Here is a 23,944-nt window from a genome sequence, read left to right as displayed (position 1 = left end):
TCCTCTTCCTTCTTTCCCTGGCCCAGCAGGGCTCAGCTCTGGGCACCCTCAAGGGATGCCTTTCGGCTATTTCTGCTTTCTTACGGCTTCCTGATCAGCCTTCTCTTTTTAAATCCCCTGTCTTATGACTGCTTTCCTGGTTGCCATCACTTCTGCTAGAAGGGTGAGTGAGCTCCAGGCTCTCTCTTCTAAGCCGCCTTTCCTTTCTGTCCATCCGGACAAAGTTGTTCTCAGGACTCGTCCTTCCTTTCTCCCTAAGGTGGTAACTGCCTTCCACATCGGCCAGTCTGTTACACTGCCCACCTTCTTTCCGCCTCCGCATCCCTCGAAAGAGGAAGAGAGGCTCCACCGTCTGGACCCAAAACGGGCGCTGTCCTTCTATCTGGACCGCACCAAACAGTTCCGGGTGGACGACCAACTCTTTGTTGGCTACGTGGGTGTTAAGAAGGGGCGGGCAGTGCACAAGCGAACCATCTCTCGGTGGGTCGTTTTCTGTATCAAGGCCTGTTATTCTTTAGCTAAAAAGTAACCTCCTGTAGGGCTGAGGGCCACAGCGGCGACCACTGCCCTGGGCCGGGGAGTGCCCTTGCAGGACATTTGTCATGCAGCAACGTGGGCCTCGCTGCACACGTTTGCCAAACATTATTGCCTGGTCAGCAAAGTCCGGAGAGACGGCTTCTTTGGCCGTTCTGTTCTCCAGGACTTTCTGGTGTGATCTTGGTTCACCGGGGTTGGTATTGCTGGGGTATCTATTCTAAGGTGAGGAATCTAACTAACGTGTTTCTTTCAGATGAACAAGTTACTTACCTTCGGTAACGATATATCTGTAAGAAACATTAGTTAGTTAGATTCCTCACCGCCCCACCCTTCCTCCCCGTTCTGCGAACCGATATCTAGGGTTGAGGTCATCCCTTTCAGGGCCCTAGATTCTTGGCACCAGTGTCGGTCTTTTGCATGGCTCTGCTTTCCTGGCGCGGAAAGCTATGTACAAGAACTGACGTCAGCGCGAGAGGGCGTCGTCTAAGTACTCCGACGTTATCCCGGCGATCACGACGACGGACGCGGAGCCGCAGACGACGCCTAGCGACGCGCAAGGGTATTGCTGACAAAAAATCTTTCCGGATCCAGCCTGACGCCTGGGGATATTCTAAGGTGAGGAATCTAACTAACTAATGTTTCTTACAGATATATTGTTACCGAAGGTAAGTAACTTGTTGGTTAGGTCTTGAGAGGCTCCCATATATCTTTAGGACATGATGTGAGTAAGAGCAACTCCTCATATATAAGCAGTTGTTCTTGACCGAAAAGTAAGTCCCTTAACCGTTCCTTAAATTTAGGAGCTCTTCCCCGTCCCCATCTACATGCAAGTCTACGTTTTGCCATGAGAAAGCCAATTGAAATAAATCCTGTCCAGTAGCTCAGTGTATCCCAACAGGGCTATATCCAGGGATGGGTCCATCTTTTGTGATGTCATTTGTTCCATTGCTTTAAAAACCTGTTGCCAGTATTCACTAATCGTTGTGCATTGTCAGGCTAAATGTAAGAAAACTGCTCCCTCCATCCCAGATCTATCACACTTATCACTGTCCTTCAGTTTGGACTTATGCAGTTTAGTGGGCGTGTAATAAATGCGGTGAAGAAACTTAAAATGAATAATCCTTAACCGACTACTCGCCGATACTTGCTCTGTTTGAGTGCAGCAATATGTCCATTGTGCATTTGACATTTCATACCCTAGATCTTTATCCCATGGTATTCTGGCAGGGCATTGGCTATCTGCTTCATTAAGGTGTACATTATGGTACAGTGTAGAAACCACATGAGCTGATGTTTTCGTTTGTAATATCATGTGCAGTGGGGACAACGCCAAGAGTTATGCTGGCGTATTTTCTTTTACTCCCTGTCTCAATCGTACATATAAAAATGTGTCCATGGGTGTGGGTGTTTTATTGATAAACATTTGCTCCAATATGCGAAATTTTCATCTTGGTATAAATCTCCCCAACATGCTATATCTGTCTGGTATGTGCGGGTGATATACTAACAGGAGTAAGGGAGAGTATATCTCTAGTCTATGTAGTGTATCAGCTATATGCTGCCACTCCTTCACTTTACAAGTGACGGTTGTAGTTCCCTTCTCCCGGGGTTTAGGGTTACTGAATAGCATTCCCTCCAAAGGAATTTTTTATCAAAGACGTTCTGCCCGCCAATGATAGAGGCAGTGAGATCCAGTGTGTGACGCAATTCTTGATAAGTTCTAGGGCCCTACCATAAGTAAAACGCATAAATCGGTTAAGATCTGATGTGACACGGACTCCCAGATATTTTAATTCTGATTTACACCACTCTAATGGGAAGTCAGGAAGGAACGGCTTCGCAGCCAAAGTAAGTGGGAATATCTGCAACTTTCCCCAATTGATATGGATCCCTGCGAGCTCTCCAATTTTTATAAATTCCTGTAAAATGGGATTTAGATTCTGTTGCGGATCTCGAAGGTACAAGGTAATATCATCCGCGTACAGGGAAATGAGTATCTGTCGCAGTTGGCACCTCAATACTTTGTCCTGATGGTGATGTCTTATTTTGGCCACAAGCGGTTCAATTGCTTGCGCAAAAAGTAAGGGGGACAACGTACATCCCTGTCTCGTGCCACGTGTGACAGAAAAAGGTGAGGAGAGTCGCCCTTTGATCAAGACTCAGGCTGTAGGAGATTGGTATACTCCCATACGCTGCAATTTTCCCGCCAAGTAATCCCATTCTAACGAGTCGAAGGCTTTCGTGGCATCTAGAAAGACCGCCACTAGTGGCAACTTTGGATCTACATTTCGTAGTATTAAAAATAAGGTGCGTAAGTTATGAGACGTTGCTCGTTCTGGGATAAACCCAGCTTGATCGGGCAGTACTAATTTCTTCATTAATAGACTTAATCTAGTGGCCAACACCTTGGCAAGGATTTTCGTGTCATTATTAATCAGAGATAACGTTCTGTACGAATCGCAATGTTCTGTGGGTTTCCCAGGTTTTGGTAATGATGTTATGAAAGTTTCTCTCATTGAGCAAGGAAGAATGGCAGCTTCTTGAGCTTCCTAAACTTGTTTTTAATATGGGTATGAGCTGATCGATGTACGTTTTATAAAAGTCTATCCGAAGTCCATCCATGCCTGGTGCCTTCCCAGACTTCATTTGCATTATTGCTGCATGGATCTCATCCTCTTCCAAGGGAACCGCCAAAAATTCCCTTTGTGAGTCACCTAACCATCCCAGCGCAATGTCATCTACGTAGTTGGTCAGTTCCAAGGGCTGTTGCCTTCCAGTACTATATAAAGTAGCATAATGCGATGTAAGGTGTGTCTGTAGTATCCCTGAGCCTGGTGCCTTTGGTATCTAAAATTTCCAGCACATAGTTGGAGAATCTGGGTTTACGAATTTTTTCAGCTAGAACTTTTCCAGGCCGTTCTCCCTCCCCATATCTACGTGCTTCAAATTATTTGCCTCTGAAGCGGACCTATCTGTCTGCTGTGTCTTCATACCCTGTCATCTTTTCTGTAAACGCTTTGTGAGCTGTTCCAGTCGTATCCCCTTTCAGCTCTCCAGCTAATCTTTTTAGTTCCATTTCTAGGGTCTGTAAGCTATGTCGGATGTCTTGCAGGACCCCTGAGCCCTTAGCTGTGCAGAAGCCACAGACCGTGACCATGAAGGCCTCCCACACTGTCGCAATTCGTGCAACTGACCCTAGATTTCACTGAAAGAAGTATGCGATTTCCTGCCCCAATTCCGTCTGAAAAACCATATCGAACAATGTAAGTGGCATCAGCCTACAGGACCCAGTGCCGGGGAGGAAAGGATTAGTAGAACCGGAGAATGATCTGAATATGTTCGCGCTAGTTGCTGTACTGTGTCTATCCATGGTCCTATACCTCTAGAAACTACCCAGTAATCTAACCTTACCCATGTTGAGTGCATAGCAATGAAGTGCGTTCCCTCACATTTTTCAGGGTGTACATGCATCCAATAGTCCGTTATCTGATATTATGCCTTGCAGTAGTTTGTGTTTTTGTATAGTGATGTGGAAGGGGGTTGGACCGATCTTTCTCTGGATTCAGTGCGGTATTGAAATCCCCTCCCCATATTATGTGTGTGGACCGTATTTCACGGATCTTTCCCCATAGTACAGTATAGAAGTCAGGGTCATCTATCTTAGGCCCATAGCAGCACACCAAGGTGACTGATTCAGAACCCATTCTGCACATAATGCAATATCTTCCTGAGTTTTCGTGTGTCATGCCACTGGGACTGTATGAGGTGTTTTTCTTTATCAAAATCGCTGTCCCTCTGGAATATGAGTACGAAGAGAAAACCCTGTGGTCTGCTCATTTATTAGCAAAGGAGGGTGTTTTCCAAGGGTCCAGGTGAATTTCTTGAAGCATAGCCTCCTGAACCTGCTGTCGATCTAAGTATGCTATGACTTGTCGATGTTTGCCTTGGGCTCCCAATCCTCTAACATTCCACGTTAACAAATGTATTTGCTGTGCTACATTAATCTGGGCCATATACCAATCACATATATAATCTTTTTCAGATTTATCATTTGTCTGAGCTTTTCTAGTGTATACTGTAGTCAAATCAAAAGATATCATACCCTGCCTCGTTGCATGTCTAATGAACTGTTCCCGTCCCGCCCCCTCCCACTCCAACATCCCCAACTTTCTGGTACCACTATACCCACCCCCTCCCATCTCACCCCAGGTAACATAACATTTCGCCATAACAACCCACAATAGGGGGATCACCCTTGGGGGTACACTAGGGGACTCGCACAATTTCGAACTTCCCCTTCAAACAATGGTATAATTAAAGATACCCTTAGGGTAGGGGAAGAGGTGCCAGACTTATTTGGTACATAGTCCCAGATGTGAACTTATCTACTTGTTGTGGCTCTGTTCATTCTCCGCAAGTTGAACTCCCTTCCACCTCCCCTTGTTGCAGTGTGGTTTTGATGATGTGAGCTGTTTTAGAGTATAGGAGGAGAGGGATATTAATCTGCGTCAGTCTAACAAGTGTTTTTTACTAATTTCTCCGTTGGAGATGTGGGCCTTGACCTTTGTTCCTGTGTATTCCTTAAAGCTTCTCGACGATTGATTCATTTCAAGAAGTCATCCACATGTTGTGCATTCGTGAAGAAGTATTGTTTGCCTTGATGCGTGACACGTAGCCGCGCTGGATAAAGTAGTGCATAATCTATTTGTGCCTGTTGCAGAGTATGTTTCGATAAAATACATTTTCGTCTCGCCTCTTGCACCGTGGCTGTAAAATCTGGATAGATGGTGAACTCGTTTCCTTCAAATGAGAGCTGTTTTTTTCCCCGTGTTATTCTCAGGGCCACATCTCTATCGCGTTAATTATGTAGCCTCGCAATTATCGGGTGAGGTTGGCATCCTGGGGGTGGTCTTGGGCCCAGAGAATGATGAGCTCTCTCTACTACTAGTTGAGAGGAGAATGCTTCAGCTCCAATTGCACCTCACAACATACGTTCGATATAGTTCTACATTTGTCTTGTGTGGGTGCTTTCTAGTATGCCAATAACACTTATGGTATTTCTCCTACTGCACGCTTCTAAATCCTCATGTTTTTTTAGCAATGACTTTTAGGAGCTTGTCCATCTGTGTCACCTGCTTCTGCAGTGTGGTTGTGTTATCTTCTGCATCTGAAATACGTCGCTCTGTCTCTGTGATGCGCTCCTCATGCTTATCCAATTTGTGTACTATGGCACCCATTCTAGTGTTCATAGAGTCCATTTTACTTTCAATAGAGGCAAGACTGTTTTGCATTGTCATTAAGAGTCCTTTAATATCATCCCGTGTAATTTGCAGTGTGCCTTGTGGTTGGTCCCCATTTCCTTGGTCAGATTCATCCTGTTGCAGACGGTTCAGTTTCTTAGCTTCGAATTTCAACTTCGACTTCTTTCCATCCGTATTTCCCAAGATGGGGCCAGCGTCCGGCCCAGCTGTCCGTTTTAAATTGCTTCTCTCCTTGATGTATGGAAATCTGTCTGTCTCTCTATGTAGAGTAGGGTCAGTAGTGTGGTTGCGGTGAAGGCACCTCTCTCTGCTTTGACCTATGAATCACTTGTGCTTTGTTTGTGTGCTGAGGTTGGTCAGCGTTGGTATTGTCCAAATTAAGTAGCGCCGAAACCTATTTGCGTGGCGCTATACGGCACTGATTGCTGCTTTGCCTCCGTCTTTTGCAGGCAACTGTTCATGGAGGCGAGTCAAGCACAAATTAGTTTTCTTCACTTTGGTGGGATGCCCAGCGTCCGGTTGCTCTTGCGCTGACCTGCGGGCGTGTTTACAGCCCCCGCGTATCAGGGGCGCACCGTAATGGATGGGCTTTATGCCGGGGCACTCGTCACAGTGCAGTTGCTCTCACTACCGTAATGCGCCCAACACTAGACTACTCTTGCGCTGATCTTTAGTCTGCAATTCTCATGAGGTCATTTGTGGAGCGTAGCCAGGGCTCTTTTAGCAGCAAAGGCAGCTGAGTAGGGGAATCTTCTCATGAAACGGCGTTTCCCGCAACCTCCTCTCCCGAACTCGTAATGGTGTATCGCGGAGCTGTTCTGCACGGCCGATTCCCTTTTTTACTTTTTTTGTGTGTTCGTTGTTCTTATCCCCAGCCTACCTCACTCCGTGGGGAGATGTATTTCAATCCGTTTCTGTCGATGCCCTCCTGTGCGTGCTTCCAGCGTCTTTGGATTGCCGTACTGCAGCCTTGACCTCATTTGTGCATCCCCGAAGTCACGTACTCACTCCTGCCGCAGCCAGTTTAAGTGGCGTGAATCCTCTCACCTGACTGTCAACTTTGCGTTGCGCTTGCAAGACGTTTTCTGGCTGCTGGCACTCAGACGAAAAGATCTCCTGGGAGGTCAGGAATTTTTACGGTCTGTTCCACTTCCAGCGATTTCATTCGAGTCATCTGGGCAGGATAAATGTCCAGATTTGTTGTCCGAGCTGCAGTAGCCTCACTCCAGTGTGGCCATTTTGCTCGTGCGCCACCTAGTGCCCCCTATCTCCTCCAGGACTTTAGCGAGGGTGTGAACATCATGTATGGTCAGCCCAATTGTGTACTTGGGAAATAGAATGGACAAGAACCGGGCAGACTCTGAAATAGCTTGGGACAGTCTCTTAGGATGAGGTGGTCTCCTGGAAGTGTGACACATAGCTAGGATGCCTACGCTGGATAGCAGGTACCAGACCCGTTTTTGGTTGTTGATGTAGGTTACGAGCCCAACCCTCACCTTTAACAGATGTTTTTTTTGGGTGGAAAAATCTGGTGACACTCCTTATGGGTTGAGCCAACTCCTCCTCATATATAGGTTTTTGTAGTGTTGAGTGTCTAATTCCCCTTTTTGTTATTTATAGAACAGTCATTGTCAATAATTGTAGAGTGTTCTTAACCCCTTCTATGCTGCGCAGATTCCGCCGCTGTGCTGACGGAATCTTGCGCGGGCGTGGTCATGACGGAACGGTTCCGTCATGAGCACAGCTCAACCGTGGCTCATGACGGAACCGTTCCGTCATGAGCACCGAAGGGGTTAAATAGAAATTCAGAATGAGTGTCGTCTGTTTTTAAACTTTTTTTATTATTGCTTTTTGATCTGTAGCCAACACAAGCAGGGGCTTTTTCAAGGCTAAAAGAAATATAACTTTTCTTGCTTTTATTCTGTTTTACCAAATATTGACTGCTTTTAAAATAGCCTTATGACCCACATGAGTCATACTAATGTTCTTATCCCCTAAATGTGTACAATAATTTTGTTTTTAATTTCCTCAAATGCCAACAAAACTTTTTTCTTTCAAAGGGACTATAAAGTTTATCCCAACGTTGATTATTTTGAGCATAACTTCCTAGGATGATTGTCCACAAACACCTTTCTTTATTCTTATGGCACCATGCTTCACAAGAAGTGTTATATCTTGTGAAGGGGATTGTATACCATTACCAAATTATATATTATATATATATGTTTTTAGCCTTAAAAAAGCCCCTGCCTTGCAGGTATTGAATGGGGTGAAACATGTGCTGGCTACAGACCGAAAAGCAATAATAATAAAACCGTCTCAAAACAGACCGCATTCATTCTGATTTTCTTTTTATTATACTCTACAATTATTGACTATGACTGTCTTATAAATAACAAGTGGTACTACTCAAAAAGCCAGGTTTTCAGCTTCTTGCGGGATTAAAGAAGTGAGAGGTGATTATGTGTAGCAGCAGATTGTTTCATGCTTTAGGAGCGATGTAGGAGAAGGGTCAATTACCAGATCTGGCGCTCTCCGTATGTGTGAGATTTGTGCAAGTAGGAGTCCAGAGGAGCAGATGTGTCTGGAAGGTTTGTGAAAGCGGATGTGATTGTTGAGGTATACTGGGCCAATGTTATGTAGTGCCTTGAAAATGTGGGTGAGGAGAATGAATTGTGCTCATTTGTGATTGGGGAGACAGTGGAGCTCCTTCAGGCTTGGTGTGAAATGAGTATGGCTGGGACGTTGAGAGTGACTCTGGCTACAGAGTCCAGAATGGTCTGCTACCTTCTGATTCGTTTTTTGTTGATCCTGTCAAGACGAGTGTTCCCATAGTTCAGCTTGGTTGGGAGCAGGGCAAGTGTGATGGTTTTCCAGGTGCTGATTGGGGGCCATTTAAAAATCTTCCTCTGCATCTTCTGGGTATATAAGTATCAGACCGTGATGGCATTTACCAGGGCAGTCATGTTTTAGTTTGCTGTGAATGATAAACCCGAGGTTCTTGGCGTGGGTGGTGGGGGGGGTGGGTGTTGGTCCTAGCTTTGTTGGCCACCAGTTGAAGTCTCACTGTGGTGTGCTCCACCTGAAGATCACAATTTTGATCTTGTCGGTGTTCAGTTTTGGGTAGTTGGTCTTTATCCAGTGGGTAATTTCAGTCATGCGGGTATTGAACTTGATACTTGACGTCTTGTCCTTAAAATAGCGAATGAGTTGCGTGTATTTGACGCAGGAGAGAACATTTATATTGTGAGAGTGGATGATGCTGGGTACAGGGACCATGTATGCATTGAAGATGGTTGGGCTCATGGAGGATCCTTGCAGAACCCCGCTGATGAGCTCGCAGGAGTCGGAGGTGTATGATGACTGACTGGGTCCTTCCAATCAGGAAGGAGCAGGTCTATCAGAGTGCATGCTTTTGGATTACATTGTCGTGTTGGATGAGGATGGGGTGGGAGACTGTTTCAAATGCTGCTGAGAGGTGTACGAGGTTGGGACACATAAGGTGAGTTTCAGTACACATTTTGGCCAGTTCTTGAGTCTGCTATACGCACCTTATTCATTATGGAAAAGACAGAGTGAATTCTTCGATCACTAGAAAGCTTCAGTGAGGCATGAAGTCCCTAAGTAGCTACTTAATGTCTACTCGGGCACAGGTAAGCCTGAACGCACCTGTAGAACATAGTCAATTACAAGAAAATAAGAATAGAAATAGTTCTTGGGCATCTGAATAAGCTTCATCTGGTGTTAGAATAAGGGGCTCCAAATCAGATGTGTGGGTGGCGGGAGTGGTCTTCATCCTTTTCAACATATTGTGGACTTGGAAAGTGGAACAGGAATGGCTCATCTGTTGGGCATCTGAGAGGACTGAAAGGTTCTAACCAGTGGGTTGCAGCGACATGATTCATACAGCTCCTTCTGACATAGGCATGGCCATGCTGTACCCTAGCAAGGTTGAGGAGAAGAAATTTCTCTACCACCACTGTCCTTGTTCTATTGCACCACACTCTGTTGGCTTATCTTCCTTGTGCCATGACAGTCCTTTAGTGTTGGCACAGGGAATTCATCTGTTCCTATAGTGTACACAAATCTGGTAGAGAATTCTAGCCGCAGATTCAGTACCTTAGAATATCCCCAAGCGTCAGACTGGATCCAAAAGAGTTTTAAGCAGTACCCCTGCGCACCGGTAGGTGGCGTCATTCGGCTTCACGTCAGTTGTCTGTGTCCTTTGCACCGGAGGTTACATGCGCAGTACCTATATAGGAGCCACTTCAGCGGGCTGACATCAGTTCATTCATTTTTTCTATGTTAGGTAGTGCCAATCCGGTTTGAGCTACCCCTCAGTCGTTTTTGACTGTCCTTTTTTACTTTTTGTTAAGTCTTTTGGAAATTTTCCATCTCCAGGTGTGAGGATGACACCAAAAAAAAGTCTGGTTTCAAACCATTTGGGGCCTGTCATAGGCAAATATCAGTGACAGACCCTTACTTGGTGTGTTTGTGGTGCCTGGAGTCGGCACTTGACTCCAAAGCGTGTGAGGATTGCCACACCATGCACCCCAATGCACTGATCCATCAGGCTCCTCTCCTCCCGATGTCGGTTGATTCCGCAGAGCTTAAGGTCCCGGTCGCATGGTTGGTCCCAGGACTGTTTGCAAAGCCCTGCCTGAAGTTCATCGTCTCATTCGAAGTCATTGGGGAATTTAGGTAGGTCCCACATATTACAAGAATGTCCAAATGCTGTTCGACTTCACCGCTTCTCTCGAAGTCATCTGACGAGAGAAGGAAGTGTTGACCCTCCAGTTCTCACAATTTAGCAGGCCTGATCCTGGGTCCGCTCCACGCTAGTCTAATTTTCCTGGTCTGGAGTGACCCCTGGCCAACTAAAAGAATATTATGAGGCAACAAGCCTCATATTAGGTGGGCCTCACAGCATAGGAGGAGCCTCTACTGGGACCATGATGGTGGGTTCACCCTCTGTGCCAGTGGGGCCCCAGGGATCTCTCCTGGACCTTAACTTACCTTCAGTGGCAGTCAAGACTAATGTTTTGATGGTATTGCTTCAGCCAGGAGTCACCCCCTCAGAACCCTTTCTCTTATTTAATGAGGACCTTACGGGCGTCCTACTTGAGACCTGGTTCAAGTCCTAGACTGGACCTCCTGTGAAAAGAACGATTGCCCGCAGTCAACTCCCAGTTTCCTTACCCTGTACCTCACCCTAGAGAATTTGGTGGTACAAGCCCCCTCATCCTGAATCCACCCTGGTGTGTTCCTTACCACTCCAACAGAAAAGGACTCCAAGAGGCAGGACACCTTTTGTAAGAGAAAGTTCTCTTCCATCAGCCAGGCACTGCGATCAGTGGACACCGCATACACAATGGGATTCGGTTGCACAAGTGCTGCCTATGCTCCCGGAAGGGGCCCGGACCATACTGTCTCAGGCTGTTTCTGATGGGAGGGATGCTTTAAGTTCCCCATCTGATTTTGCCTTGACATGATGACTCCCTGAGCAGAGCAATTTCATTGTCTGTGGCATCACGCCTGGCTGAGAACACCTGGCTTTTCAGCGGATGTCCAGGGTTCCCTCATTAACATGCTCTTTGGTTGCTCTCACCTTTTTGGAGAAAAGACGGATTCAGAGCAGGAGTGCTTCAAGGACAACCGGGTTTGTGGCCAGGTCATTGGGCTTGTCTATGGCCCCTAGTCAACCCTAATCTGCCTTCTGCTAATTTCATGGCCACAGAAGGGATCTCCAACTGTGGCCATACCCACACGGCCAGCAAGGCTTTCCAGCATTTTTGCGGCTGAGGGCACAGGTTCCATAGACCACATGGGATGCCGGCCAGAATTTGGGTCAATCTACCTCCATCCTAGCAGCTGCTGCCTCTCAGCCTCTTTAGTCTGCCCTCAGACCATCATAGGCATCCAGTGAGGGGGGGGGCACGCCATTCTCCTCCCCCACTGGCGGTCATTAACATCAGACCATTGGGCACTCTGGATAGTCCAAAGGGCTACTCCCTCCCCTTTGTGACAACCCCACCAGAGGTGAGGGGAGAGCATGTTTCCCAGGGGAGAGCATGATTCCCAATTACGATTGGCTGACGGAGGACCATTTCTCCTTGTTCCATCAAGAAGTACAGTTTCTCCTGGCAAACGGATCCACAGAAGTACGTTATGGTTGTTATTCTTGCTACTTTCTGGTGTCAAAGAAGAACTGATCTATCCTCGATCCGCGCTTTCTCAACCTCTTCTATAAAAAGGAGAAGGTAAAAATGCTCACGATTGTCTTAAATGTTGTCTGTTTTGGACCCTGGAGACTGGATGGTTGACTTACAGGACGCATATTTTCTCATCCCCGTCCTGCTGGCCGCCCATAGACACTATCTGCGTTTCACAATGGACCAAGAGTACTTTCAGTTTGTTGTTCTACCTTTTGGGCTTACCTGCGCCACTTAAGTGTTCACCAAAGTGAAGGCGGTGGCCGCAACTCACCTACAGAGGTCGGAGATTTCAGTCTTCCCCTACCTCCATGACTGTTGTTGAAGAACCCCAACTCTCTCACCCCCCTCCCCCACTCACGAGCAGCAAACCCAGGATATTCATGCTATGGTTCCGATGATTTTGGTGAGACTGACTCTGAGGCTGTTGAGCCTCATGACCTCCTGCATCCTGCTGGTGACACATGCCCGCTGGCATATGCAGGCTCTGCAGTGGGTCCTGAAGGTCCACTGGGCGCAGCATGAGGGGAATCTCTCGGACATGGTCAAGATCGTGGAGGAATCTACTAAAAACCTGCAGTACTGGCTAATGAACTGTGATTGGGTCAGTGGCAGACCCCACTCCCTTCCCCAACTGATATGACGGTAGTGACAGATGCGTCACCTCTTGGCTGGGGTGACCACCTGGGAGAGGTGGAGATCAGAGGACTCTGGTTTCCGGCGGAGTCTAACTTCACATAAATCTGTTGCAGCTTCGGGCAATTCACTTGACATTAAAAGCCTTTCTTCCTTTGATCAAGGGAAGGCCAGTGTAGGTGTTCATGGACAACACCACCACCATGTGGTACTGCAACAAAACAAGGGGGAGTGGGGTCGTGGACCCTGTGTCAGCAGGCCCTGTGTCTCTGGACATTGCTGGGATGTAAGGGTATTTCCCTCGTGGTTCAGCATCTGGTGGGATCTCTGAATGCGAGAGAGAATGAAGTCAGCCGAAGATGCCTTGCGGTTCACTAATGGCGTTCCCATCCAGAGGTGGTGCAAGGTCCCTTTCAGCAGTGAGGAGAGCCTTGGTTAGATCTGTTTGCCACCACCGAGAACGTGCAATATCAGCAGAATTGAGCGCTGGCGTTTCCAAGTCGACTAGGCAAGAAGAGCTCCAGCCTCCTGTGTGATTTTTCTGCCCACACCTGCCTGGAGTTCTCAAGAAGATCAGGAACAACTGGTCGGAAGTCATGCTTATGGCGCAGATTGGGCAAGGAGAGTCTAGTACACTGAGCTGTTGAGCATGACCTCTTCGGGAGGATCTTCTGTCGCAGAAACAGGGCAAGGTTCTCCACCCAAACCTGCACACCCTCCACCTGCATGCATGGAGTTTGAGCGGTGACATTGACAGCTATCGACCTTCAGCCCAAAGTCTGTGATGTTATTCTGGCAGCCAGGCGTCCCTCCAACAAGTTGGTACATGCCTGCCCTTGGGATAAATTTGTGTCATGGTGTGCTTCCCACAATGTTGGACCCCTTTCTGCACCTTTATCCAAGGTTCTTTTGTTTGGCCCAGTAGGACTCTCCTATAGGCATGTCAAAGGGCATCTTTCTGCAGTCTGGCATTCCTGTGGTTTCTGCACCAACCTTCTCCCTCCAAATCCCCTTTTGTAGCCAGGTTCCTTAAAGGTCTGAGGCACATGTTTCCCCCACGCCATTTATCATGCCTTAGTGGGACCTTAACCTTGTTCTCACTTTCCTGATGTCTGTGTCATTCGAACCTTTGCACAATTGCCCTCTTCGGCTGCTGACCATTAAAGCTGCCTTTTTAGTTTCCATTATGTCGGCCATTAGGGTTTGTGATTTGCTGGCCCTCTCTGCAACGACCCTACTCCTCCTTTTGCTCCGAAAAACTAGTCCTCAACACGCATCTCCTTCTTTCTGAAGGTTGTCACTCCCTTTCAGGTAGGCCAGCACATTACCTTGCCTACCTTCTGTGCTCCGCTTCATCCCTCCAAAGAGGAGGAGAGACTCCACCGACTGAACTCAAAAAGCACACTGTCTTTCTGCCTTGATCACACAAAAGAGTTCCGGATGTATGATCAACTCTTCCTGGGCTATCCTTGAAGCCAAAAAAGGGAAGCCTGTGCAGAGTTGGATCATCTTGCGATGGATCATCCTGTGCATAAGATCTGCTACACACTTGCCAAGAAACAGCCCCAGAGGGCTTGCGACTCATTCTACTAGAGCCAAGGCTGCGACCACTGTGTTAGTGTGTGACGCTCCTGTCCTGGACATCTGTCAGGCGGTGATGTGGGCATCACTGCACACGTTCACAAAACCTTATTGCCCGTACAGTCCGGTCTGTCGTGATGGGCACTTCCCCTTTCGGTCCTGCAGGATTTTTTTTTTTATCTAATCTGGTTCACTGACCCAACTCCGGGAAGGTATTGCCCTGGTATATATTCTTAGGTAAGGATTCTGTGGCTAGAAGAACAGGTTACCTTCGGTAATGCCTTATATGGTAGAGACTCTACCTAGTCCCATATTCCTTACTGACTCTCCCTTCCTCCCGGTTCTGCGCACCAGTTTAGGTGCAAGGAACACCCTTTTCTGGGGCCTTAGTCTTTTCTACACACACCAGTTGTCCTTTCTCATTTTGGGTCCGCGCTTCTGGAGTGGAAAGTCACCAAAGTAACTGTTAGCGCGCCAAGGTGGTGCCTGTATAGTTACTTCATACGTCACTTCCAGTACCGCTGACGCAGAGCCGAGCAACGCCACTTACCGGCATGCAGGTACACTACTCAAAAAATCTTTCAGATCCAGTCTGACCCCTGGGGATATTCTAAGGTAAGGAATCTGCAGCTAGATAGTTGCTACCATCTAAGTGGTTAGCTATGGTAAGTAGTTTGTTCTTCGGAGACAATGTGGCTATCTTATTTGTTTACTCAGCCAATGCATTTCCCTGGGACAGTTCATCTTGAGACGGTTTGTGGGCCATATAGTTAACAATAGCAATTGGACGGATGATAAAGGTTGAGATTTCGGTGTGAGTACTAAGCCAGCTACAAAACGGGAGCCTAAAATATTTTCCGAGGCTTTTAAGAGAATGGCAGACACAGACTGCAAACAACATGAGAGAGCAGTCTTGAGGGTTCAAGAACAGAAGAGTAATACACTTTAAGTTTCTTTTGGCCACCATTATCTTGTGCCAGCACTCTTATTGCTCAACCATTTTATTCATTACAATACAATGTAAAGGGCTTAGAGTAATCAGGCAGTTCTAGAGCACAGATATAGGCCAATGTCTAACTCACTTGCACAAATAATTGATTGTCTCCTTGGTCCATTGCAAGGTTTCGCAAGCTTCTTTCTTAATGTATTCATGAATGAGTTTAACCAAAGTCCTGTAACCCATAATACATTGTCTACAATCTCCTGTTATTCCCAGTATGGTGTATATCTGAGAGATGGCGACTGGGCGTGGTGAGTTACTTATTGCTCCATCTAGCTTGAAGACCAGTGTTGAATCCTAGCCGAGATGTAACTTAAATTTCAAACACAGGCAAGATAAAACTGCCATTTTCATCAACATTATAGTTTATTTATGATTCAAAATCATTAAAAACACACATAAGTCACATTAACATAATCAACTGAAGACCATTACAAACAAGATAAAATCTGGAAACAGCAAAATAACACATAGCACTACATCATTCACACCCAAGTTAAGAGCTATAAATCACCATTGCAGTGAAAAGCAACCACAATTTGGTGAGCATATACAAGTATTCAATATGGTCAACATTTAAAAGAAGACCGAGAACAATTTGTAAAACATTACCTAATCAACAATAATATTGCACACAAGTTATCATAAAGTTCATGTGCAAGAAAGTGATCAATTAGTGGACATCAATAACCAACACTATATTGCACATAGTTGTTATAGAGTGCAAAAATACAGTATGTGCAAAACACGCATTAAATTCCAAAGTTACCAACCACAGAAAATCAATTACATTGACTCAGTAATTAAGTGTGGGCACTGATAATTTCCTTGCGAATGATCCATGAAAAGAATAAAAACTTAGAAACACTAATAAAAATTATTGTATTCATATCAGATCTCATTATTCTCAGCACATGCTCAATTTGCCTGATACCCAAAGAAAGACACATTGGTTTGATCCACTTCTTACGAGGAATTGAATAAGCTTTGCAATAGAAAAAGAGATGAGGTAAAGTTTCGATCTCCGGGTACAAGAAGGGCATAAAGTGCTAGTGCATTAATTGGTTACTCAGCGGATACAGAACTGATAGGGAGACTTTCTATATCTAAATCTCATACACAACTGCTTGGCTAAAGATCTTGGTATCTTATCCAAAAAAGGCAGACAATATGGAGTACAGATGTATTGCTAGGACTTGCAGTAAGGATTAACACTCCTTGTTTGATTAAGGAGGTGATGGGCAGTCGAATTTCAGCTTTGGTGAAGAGGATTCTACAGAATTCAAGGAATTTTCTTTACTGGATTAACCTTAAATTTAGCGAGTTGTCAGATCACAGACCCCACATCATTAGCGTGTTCAGGCCTTAAAGAAGGAGGCACTTGGTTAAATAGTTCTTCTGATAATTTTACATTGCATATTTTTGATCGATCCATCCCCCTTACGCAGCACAGCCAAAACTTAATTTCATGTGCCCAAGGCATGTCCAGGTATATACCTTCCCAGTACAATAGGTTGTACAGTTTAATGTGCATAGCATGTCTTGACCTAGAAGGGTCACGTGAAACTGGACTAAAAAGAAAAGCATACCTATCTGTTGTATGTTCTTAAGTGATAGAACTAGGAGCGATAACATGATGAGATTTATCACACAATTCACATATTAGCCATTTTGGTTGAGTGAAATCAAAGAATTCACTGAGCAGTTGGCGCCTCTTGGGCTGTCCTAGTAATCTGAGTATTGGACTGGATTATTTGAGTGAATAGTGGAACCCCGGGCTGTGTGGTGGCATTAGAAGTTACATTTGGACAATCACATTTCCAGTGTCTTTATTGACCACTATCGAATACAGGAGCCTCCCCCAGGGGTTGTGTCCCCTCTTTCTTGCCCTTAATTCACCCACCCCCCAGCCCACTCATCGCCCAGCCGATCTCCTCTTCGATTCATGGTTCCACTTCCCCTCTCTTTGGCAGTTTGTTGAAACAGTTGCATCTGTAAATACATTAATATAGACCTGTTAGTTTCTTTCCTCCTTTCCTGTACTGATACACAATAATTAGCAACAGTTACCAACTCGACTAAACCTTTCATTTGCCATCCAATGCATATTGTGCATTTGGCATCATACCCCGCCCAAAGGCATCACCTATAGCTTCATGAGCTTGTTCAAAGGGATGATAAATGCCTGTAAACCTCTTGAACATACCCTTTAACCTATCTAAGTAATCTGCTTGGAACTCTTTTATTCTGCTTACAGTTTTAAATCTTTGTCGCATTGGTTTTGACCAGATTCACTTCCATCACAGCATTTAACAGACCGGCTTTGGCTGCTGCCAAGGCATCATCATCAAAAGGTGCCTATGTGGCCAACCACCTTTCTCAATCAATCAATCTCTCACTTCACTCAGCACCACCAATCACAGCAACTGATTCATATCTGCCCAGTAACGCTTGGTACACTCACAGACTGCAACTCTTCATAGAATCTTAAAGGATTGTCAAGGATATTGTGAAACTGTTGCTTGATATTGACCCAAGTATTTGGGGGACCAAAGAACATGAAGGGCCATTCTTCTTTGCTGGGCTAGGGTACTCTGAGAAGGGAAAGATGGCATTGGGGTTTATTGGGGCTAGTCTTAATTGGTGTTACTATAGGATGGTGTATGTGAACCTTCATGGGCATCCTGGAATTGAGGCTCCAGCTAATACGCTTTTATGATCTCAATGTTTTTGCGGTCCTATCTGGAGAGATTACACCCGAGGCCAAAACCGGGTGTGTGAGATTGTTGAGTCAGCCTCTTGTTGTGTGCATGCTGTCCTCTACTGCTTCACTCCCATCAGCTTCCTAACCCTAGTGCCAGCCAGGTACCCAATGCTGCCATGTCTCTGTGCCCTTGTGCTGGAGCCAAACGACCCGACCCCAAAGCATTGCCCGTTGGCCTGGTGAAACTTAGGACTTTCAATTTATACTTCCCTTTTTTTCTCTTCAGGTTCAGATTTTTCAATGGTAATTTAAGAAAATAAGTAAGGAGGGGGTGAGTCACTAGGGGCTGAATCTCTAACCCTGTCCTTCATTAATGAGTAATTGTAGTTCCTCATGTGTCTGCTTCACTTGCTGCATTTGCGGCTTGTGTTTTCTCCATTTTGATTCTTTGTACCAATTCACAGTTGCAGGCTATTGTTCCCCATGTACTTTTCCTGGATTCTTTAGCCATCTCTTTATATTTTTAAAACATTCTGGAGCAAAGGTACCTTCCTAGGGAAATAATTTCTTTTCAACTTCATTAGTGAGTGCCTCCCAATGTTTCAAAAACCTGCACGCGCTCTTTCTAAACTGGTGGTACATAAATGTGCGTGAGATGCTTTTGCCAGGGTTCTGTTTGGGCTTAGATTTTCTCACCCTCATGCTTATCTCCTTTTCTCATTTACACTTAGTAACACTTAAAGGTGTCTGGCAACCTTGTTCTGCTGCTCTTCTTGTAGAGTAAGGTAGTGTAAGAGGAAAGGGAGGACCTCTTAGTTATCAGTCTAACTGTGCTCGTGGAGGGAGAACCGGAAGTATCTCACATTCACTGTCCACTTGCTTTTGGGAATTTTCCGGTCCCAGCTGTGAGGCTCACAGAAATTCCAGGGCAGCAGAATACGTGAACTTCTGACATACACACATTTATTCTTTTAAGGTCCATGCTATGGTCCTGTCGCTACTGCATTTGAAGTTTCACCAGACCTACTACCCAACCCAGCATGATCAGTTGTCTCCTATCCAGATGACTCCAGTTTCTTGCATGCCCCTAAAGCACAAAAATAAACAAGCATACAATTCATAAATCAAATTTAGCCATGCTAATGCTGTTCAACCAGATCAGAGGGTCGAATTCTGGCTTGTCCCTACCCTAGTTCCCTGCGAGAATAACCTTTTTTGCACCAGGGGTCTTCACAAGGAGTCTGCTACCGCTCTCTCCCGACCTCAGTCAACCATAGGTGGTACCCACATTCTGCAGTAGGTTGTCAAAGAGATTACACCACACTCTTTACTGTTTTAGTAGTCTGAGGAAATCTATTTAGCAAAACAATCAAAATGCAGTATTACAATGCAAAGCGGCAGCATGCCCTCTCAACTAGCAGTGAGCTTATGATGCTAACAGCTCCCCAGTGTGCATGATTTCTTTTAGGAGTTTTCTGCACAAATTGCTTCAAATGAGATTAAATGTGACAGAAACCTGAAACTGATATTGTAGGTGCACAGCTGACTCGTGAGATGAATGAAAAAGGACCTTGAAAAAGATGTAAGAAATGCTGACTGACTGCCAGGCGCTATGCAAGTCATTTATGAATCCTTGCTTAGTAGTGCCAGTGAGGCAGAATACATCAGAGGTGAAAGAGATGTTAAGGCTGTGGATAACCTATATAAATGTGAAAGGCAAAATGACAGTGAATACATTGGATTTTAAAAGCAAATTTTACAATTATTCCCACCTTGTTACATCCGAGATGCCGCAAAGTTCAAAGGTCGTGTGTTTGTATAGCCTGTGATGTCATTGTGGGGGTGGTCTGAGGTTTTTGATGTTACTTCCTAACCCCTTAGTGTTTTGATTAAGTGAGGTCACTGGTAAGATGTCATCTACTCTGACAACCAAAGATATGTAAAATTAGTGGTTTATTAGCGCCTGCTCTGAAGAACCATTGTTAAAAGTTGAAACATTTTCTCCTTGCTTCATTATTGTATGTATTTTCAGGATATGCTGCAAGTTGCCAATCAGTACCGCCAAAGTAGAAGCTCGCTCTATAGAGCAGATGAGCGCTCAGAAAAAGAACCAGAATATATCCCTTGGACAGGTGAGAACAGTGGCTTCATGAATATTTGGTGTAGGAAGGTTTTTTCTCTATGGACAACAAAAATATTTTTTATGTGTTTTTTAAAATTCTATTTATTGACCTTTTTAGTAACACATAGAGAAAGATCAATCAGTAGTACATATGCAACCAAAACTACAGTCTCTGGTAGCATAATCATGTTTGATTGCAGTAACTGAGTGGCACACTCATCCGCAAAACATATTACCCCACCTACCATTTTTTATTGTGTTAACTGTTGTTACATTGTAACAAATCACTTTGAAGAATATAAATTGTTACATTATGCTGTCCATTTCCTGCATTACTATTCGCTTTTTCCACAGAGCTGCTTATGGTTCAGTTGGTTGAAGGGCTGCAAGGTTAAGACGTAGGAATGCCTGGGGTGGCATCTGTGTATGGTGACATTAGTTCTCACTGATCCTATAGATGTCCTTGCATGATTAGTGGAAATCCCATACAAGTTTAAGTGAATATCTGGGCAAATCATCCGTTAGAACAAGAACAAAGTATTTTGCCTTTTGCACCAGGTCCGACTTGGTGGTGCAGCCCTGGCATTTAAATATTTGGCATTCAGTGTGTATAAAACTAAAGCAGACTACCTGCGGCATAATCTGGTGCACTTTCTAGATAACTTTCTATACAACTTTCACAGTAAAGTGGACAAGTGGATCAATTTACCAGTTTCAATGGCAGGCAGATAGTCTATAGTCAAGATAGTTGGGTTCTTGAATGCATTTGGGACTGTACCAGTAGTGCCCTCCAAGCGCATCTTTTTAAAGGATTCACTTCTGTGCTGACCATAACGGTGTTGGGAGGATGAGGCTTGAGAAAAATCTACAGTGTTTCTCTGAAGGAACCTCCCTGCCTTGGGGAAGCACAACAGAGACATAATACAACACTTGGCCCGCTACTCAAAATATGATTTTCTCAGACATCATCAAACTTAGAGTGAGTTGGATTGCATGGTCAGACTGGACGAGGGTAACAGCTCAAGCTTCGTTACCTCACCCCCCGTCCCCCCCCCCCCCAATCTGATGAACATTTTGGGATCCCCACAGGCTAAAGTAGAGAAAAGGCCTTACACGCCAGAAAGCTGTGGTCCAGATTCTTGGGTCCAGATGCAGTGCTTTTGTGTGCCCACTTCAGCCTCCCAGTCCCTTCTCGCTTTGCTGTGTGGCTTCTTTCCATGGACTTTGCAGCCAAAGGTTGTTGTGGGCATCTGATGGCTCACCCTTCTCTGCAGTTGCAGCATTGCGGGTGGAGCTTAGGGGTGAGATGCTAGAAAATCCACCACAACTCCATCAACTTTGTGCTTGGCTTTCTGTCCAGTTGGCTAGCATGTCTTCCTCTGCATATCTCTTCTTATTTTAAGCCATGGGTTTCGGTTCTTTTGTCAAGCAGACAATAGTCAACTTATTTTGCATATCCAACATGACTCTGAATTTTCTCGGCGTACATGCTTTCCAAAACTCCATGAAGCCCAGGACTATCTCAATCCAAAATAAATACCTAAAAATTACCTCAGATGGCTTTCACAGAGTCAGTAAAACAAGTTTGTCATCTTGGGATCATTTCGTATTGCCATCTTTACTAGTCTCTCCAAGACTTTAAATGGCACTTCCATTATTTCTAGCTCTCCTTTTGTATTTGATCCATCAAATACAAGTTTTGAAAATCATGGTAGTCCTCTCCTTCCTAGGTTTCTCAAGTAAGGAACACATTATTGACATTATAAGTCACACTTCATTGGCTGCTAGAACATGAGCATATTTTGTTGACATTTTTGTGCTTCTGTCAACGCTCTGTCAAACAATGGTCCATGTTTTCTTTGTGCCCCATCCAACATTGCACACCTATTTTCAATACTGCCACAGAGGTATTTGGAGAAAATATTGAGTTTCAAAACTAATCTGATGCAGAAATATTGTTGTCAAGAAAATCGTTTTTTCTCAGGTATTGTTGTTACGAATATTGTTAATATTATATTCAATAATACAGTAGTAAAATATATAGTTTTTTAATTATCTTAATGTGTTTCAGTTTATATATTTTCTGTTATTGTTTGGAAAATTGTTTTTAATATTTTTAAATATAGTTTGTCAAATTTCAAATCAAAATAGCTTTATTCGATTTTTTCAGATAAAAATCATAAAAGCACAATTAGAAAAATACACATTCATTTATATCACATCATAAACTTGTTTAAAAAAAGAGATCATGAAAGGTGACCGGGCAAAATAGCCGAACGGTCGTAATCCGTCCCGGCTCCCGGGCTACGCTGACACTCCAGACCTAAAATCTCCACAACCCGCCATCCTAACTGCACGGAAAATTATCGAATGACGATCCAGGAACTAGAGCGATTGTCCGTTTAGATCTCGCCTGAGAGCCGCGCTGAGTCAATATGGCGGCCGCCGGTTTCTCGTTCGCATATGTCTGCAGGTCATGAGGAACGCTTCTTGGGGAGACACGCTGCCACCATCGCAGGTACAGCTGGACACCCGCTGCGATGCCCCGAGCACAGAGGTGAGCGTTCCACCTTGGAGCTCGATGGATGGTGTGGCACTTCGGTGGGCTCCCGTTTCCTGTAAGGCTGAAGGAGTGGGGCAGTGCGGCTAAGAGGAGGCCCCCCGGGGAGGTATGCACCTGAGCGGGGACGAGAGATTGCTGAAGCGCTCCGTTTGAAGGGAGGCAGGCGGCTGGCTGACATTCCAAATCCTTCACCACGCTGTGCCTGACTCTAAGATGGCGGCCAAACCTAGAGCAGGCGCCATTTCCTCTCCCGACCACCGCAGCCAGTAACCAGAGTCGACCCTGGCAATAAGGTGCAGCAGATGTTCTACCCCTAAGCCTCAGAAGCAGACACCTGGCACTCCCCTACTGCTCCCAAAGGAGATGACTGGAGGCCGGGTAGGGAATTGAACCGCCGCAGAGAGCACTGCAGGCTTTGAATGCTGGCCTCCCTATCGTCCCTTCTATGAGATCTGTCCCTGACGCCTGATTGGCCCCTTACTAGCCCCAATTGGACTGTGCACGGACTGCTCACTCGGACCAGGGCATACCGCATCCCAGCCATTCTCCACTGTAGTGAGCCTGCGAGGGGGCTCTGTCGCCCGTGATTCACTGTCTGCTCCTCATTGGTTTCACTACAGGTGGCCTCTTTCGAGTGATCACTGCGATAAGGAACCTTACTACTCGCAACTGTAGAGCTTCTCCAAGCCACGGTACCACTGAGGTCTGTTGTTTAAACACTTCTGTGCCAAGCTGGAAGAGAACAGGCGAGGTTGATCCTTATGCCGCCAAAGAAGACAACAGTTCGAGAGACAAATAAGGTCTCTAGCTTTTTCCAGCCATCAGACAAACTACGGGCTTCGGATCGCGACAGTGAGACGTCTGATATGGTCCTCACTAAGGAAGATTTGCTATCCTCCTTACGCAACTTTAAAGTGGAAATGCGAAGAGAACTGAGCCAAGACATCCAAACCTCCATCGAACTGCTAAAGTCCGATCTCACCACAAGGATGGCAGATCTCCAACGCGATGTGGACTCAGTGGGCACTAGAGTGATCGACCCGGAAATGCACGCTCAGGAAGCGGATAAGCGCACCGCGGAGATGCATGACACTGTACTAACCCTAAAGGACCAGCTTCGCCAAATCCACTTAAAGGCAGAAGACTTAGAAAACAGAGCCCGACGGGATAACATACGGATCTGCGACCTTAAGGAAGGGGCGGAAGGGCCGGACCTAGAGACTTTCCTGGAGGGCCTCTTCGCGGAGATCCTCAGCCCGCAGACTCTCCAGATCAAGCTCGAGAGAGTGCACCGGGTCGGAAACCTGACGACGGGGGACAACAAAGAC

General features: G+C 45.6%; 1 protein-coding gene across 1 annotated transcript in view; it reads left to right on the top strand.

Moving 5' to 3' along the window:
• The window catches only part of NUP133 (nucleoporin 133), a 1,584,091-nt gene that overhangs the window by 812,074 nt on the left and 748,073 nt on the right, over positions 1–23,944 (top strand). Inside the window, exon 17 of the mRNA XM_085611954.1 lies at positions 19,964–20,063. Coding sequence (XP_085468080.1) covers positions 19,964–20,063 — 100 coding nt within the window. The remainder of the gene's footprint in view (positions 1–19,963; positions 20,064–23,944) is intronic.

This window comes from Triturus cristatus, chromosome 6 (assembly GCF_964204655.1).
Source record: "Triturus cristatus chromosome 6, aTriCri1.1, whole genome shotgun sequence".
In the NCBI taxonomy this organism is placed as follows: Eukaryota; Metazoa; Chordata; class Amphibia; order Caudata; family Salamandridae; genus Triturus; species Triturus cristatus.
The sequence above is the reverse complement of the archived record's forward strand: the minus strand, read 5'-3'. Positions and strand labels throughout refer to the sequence as shown.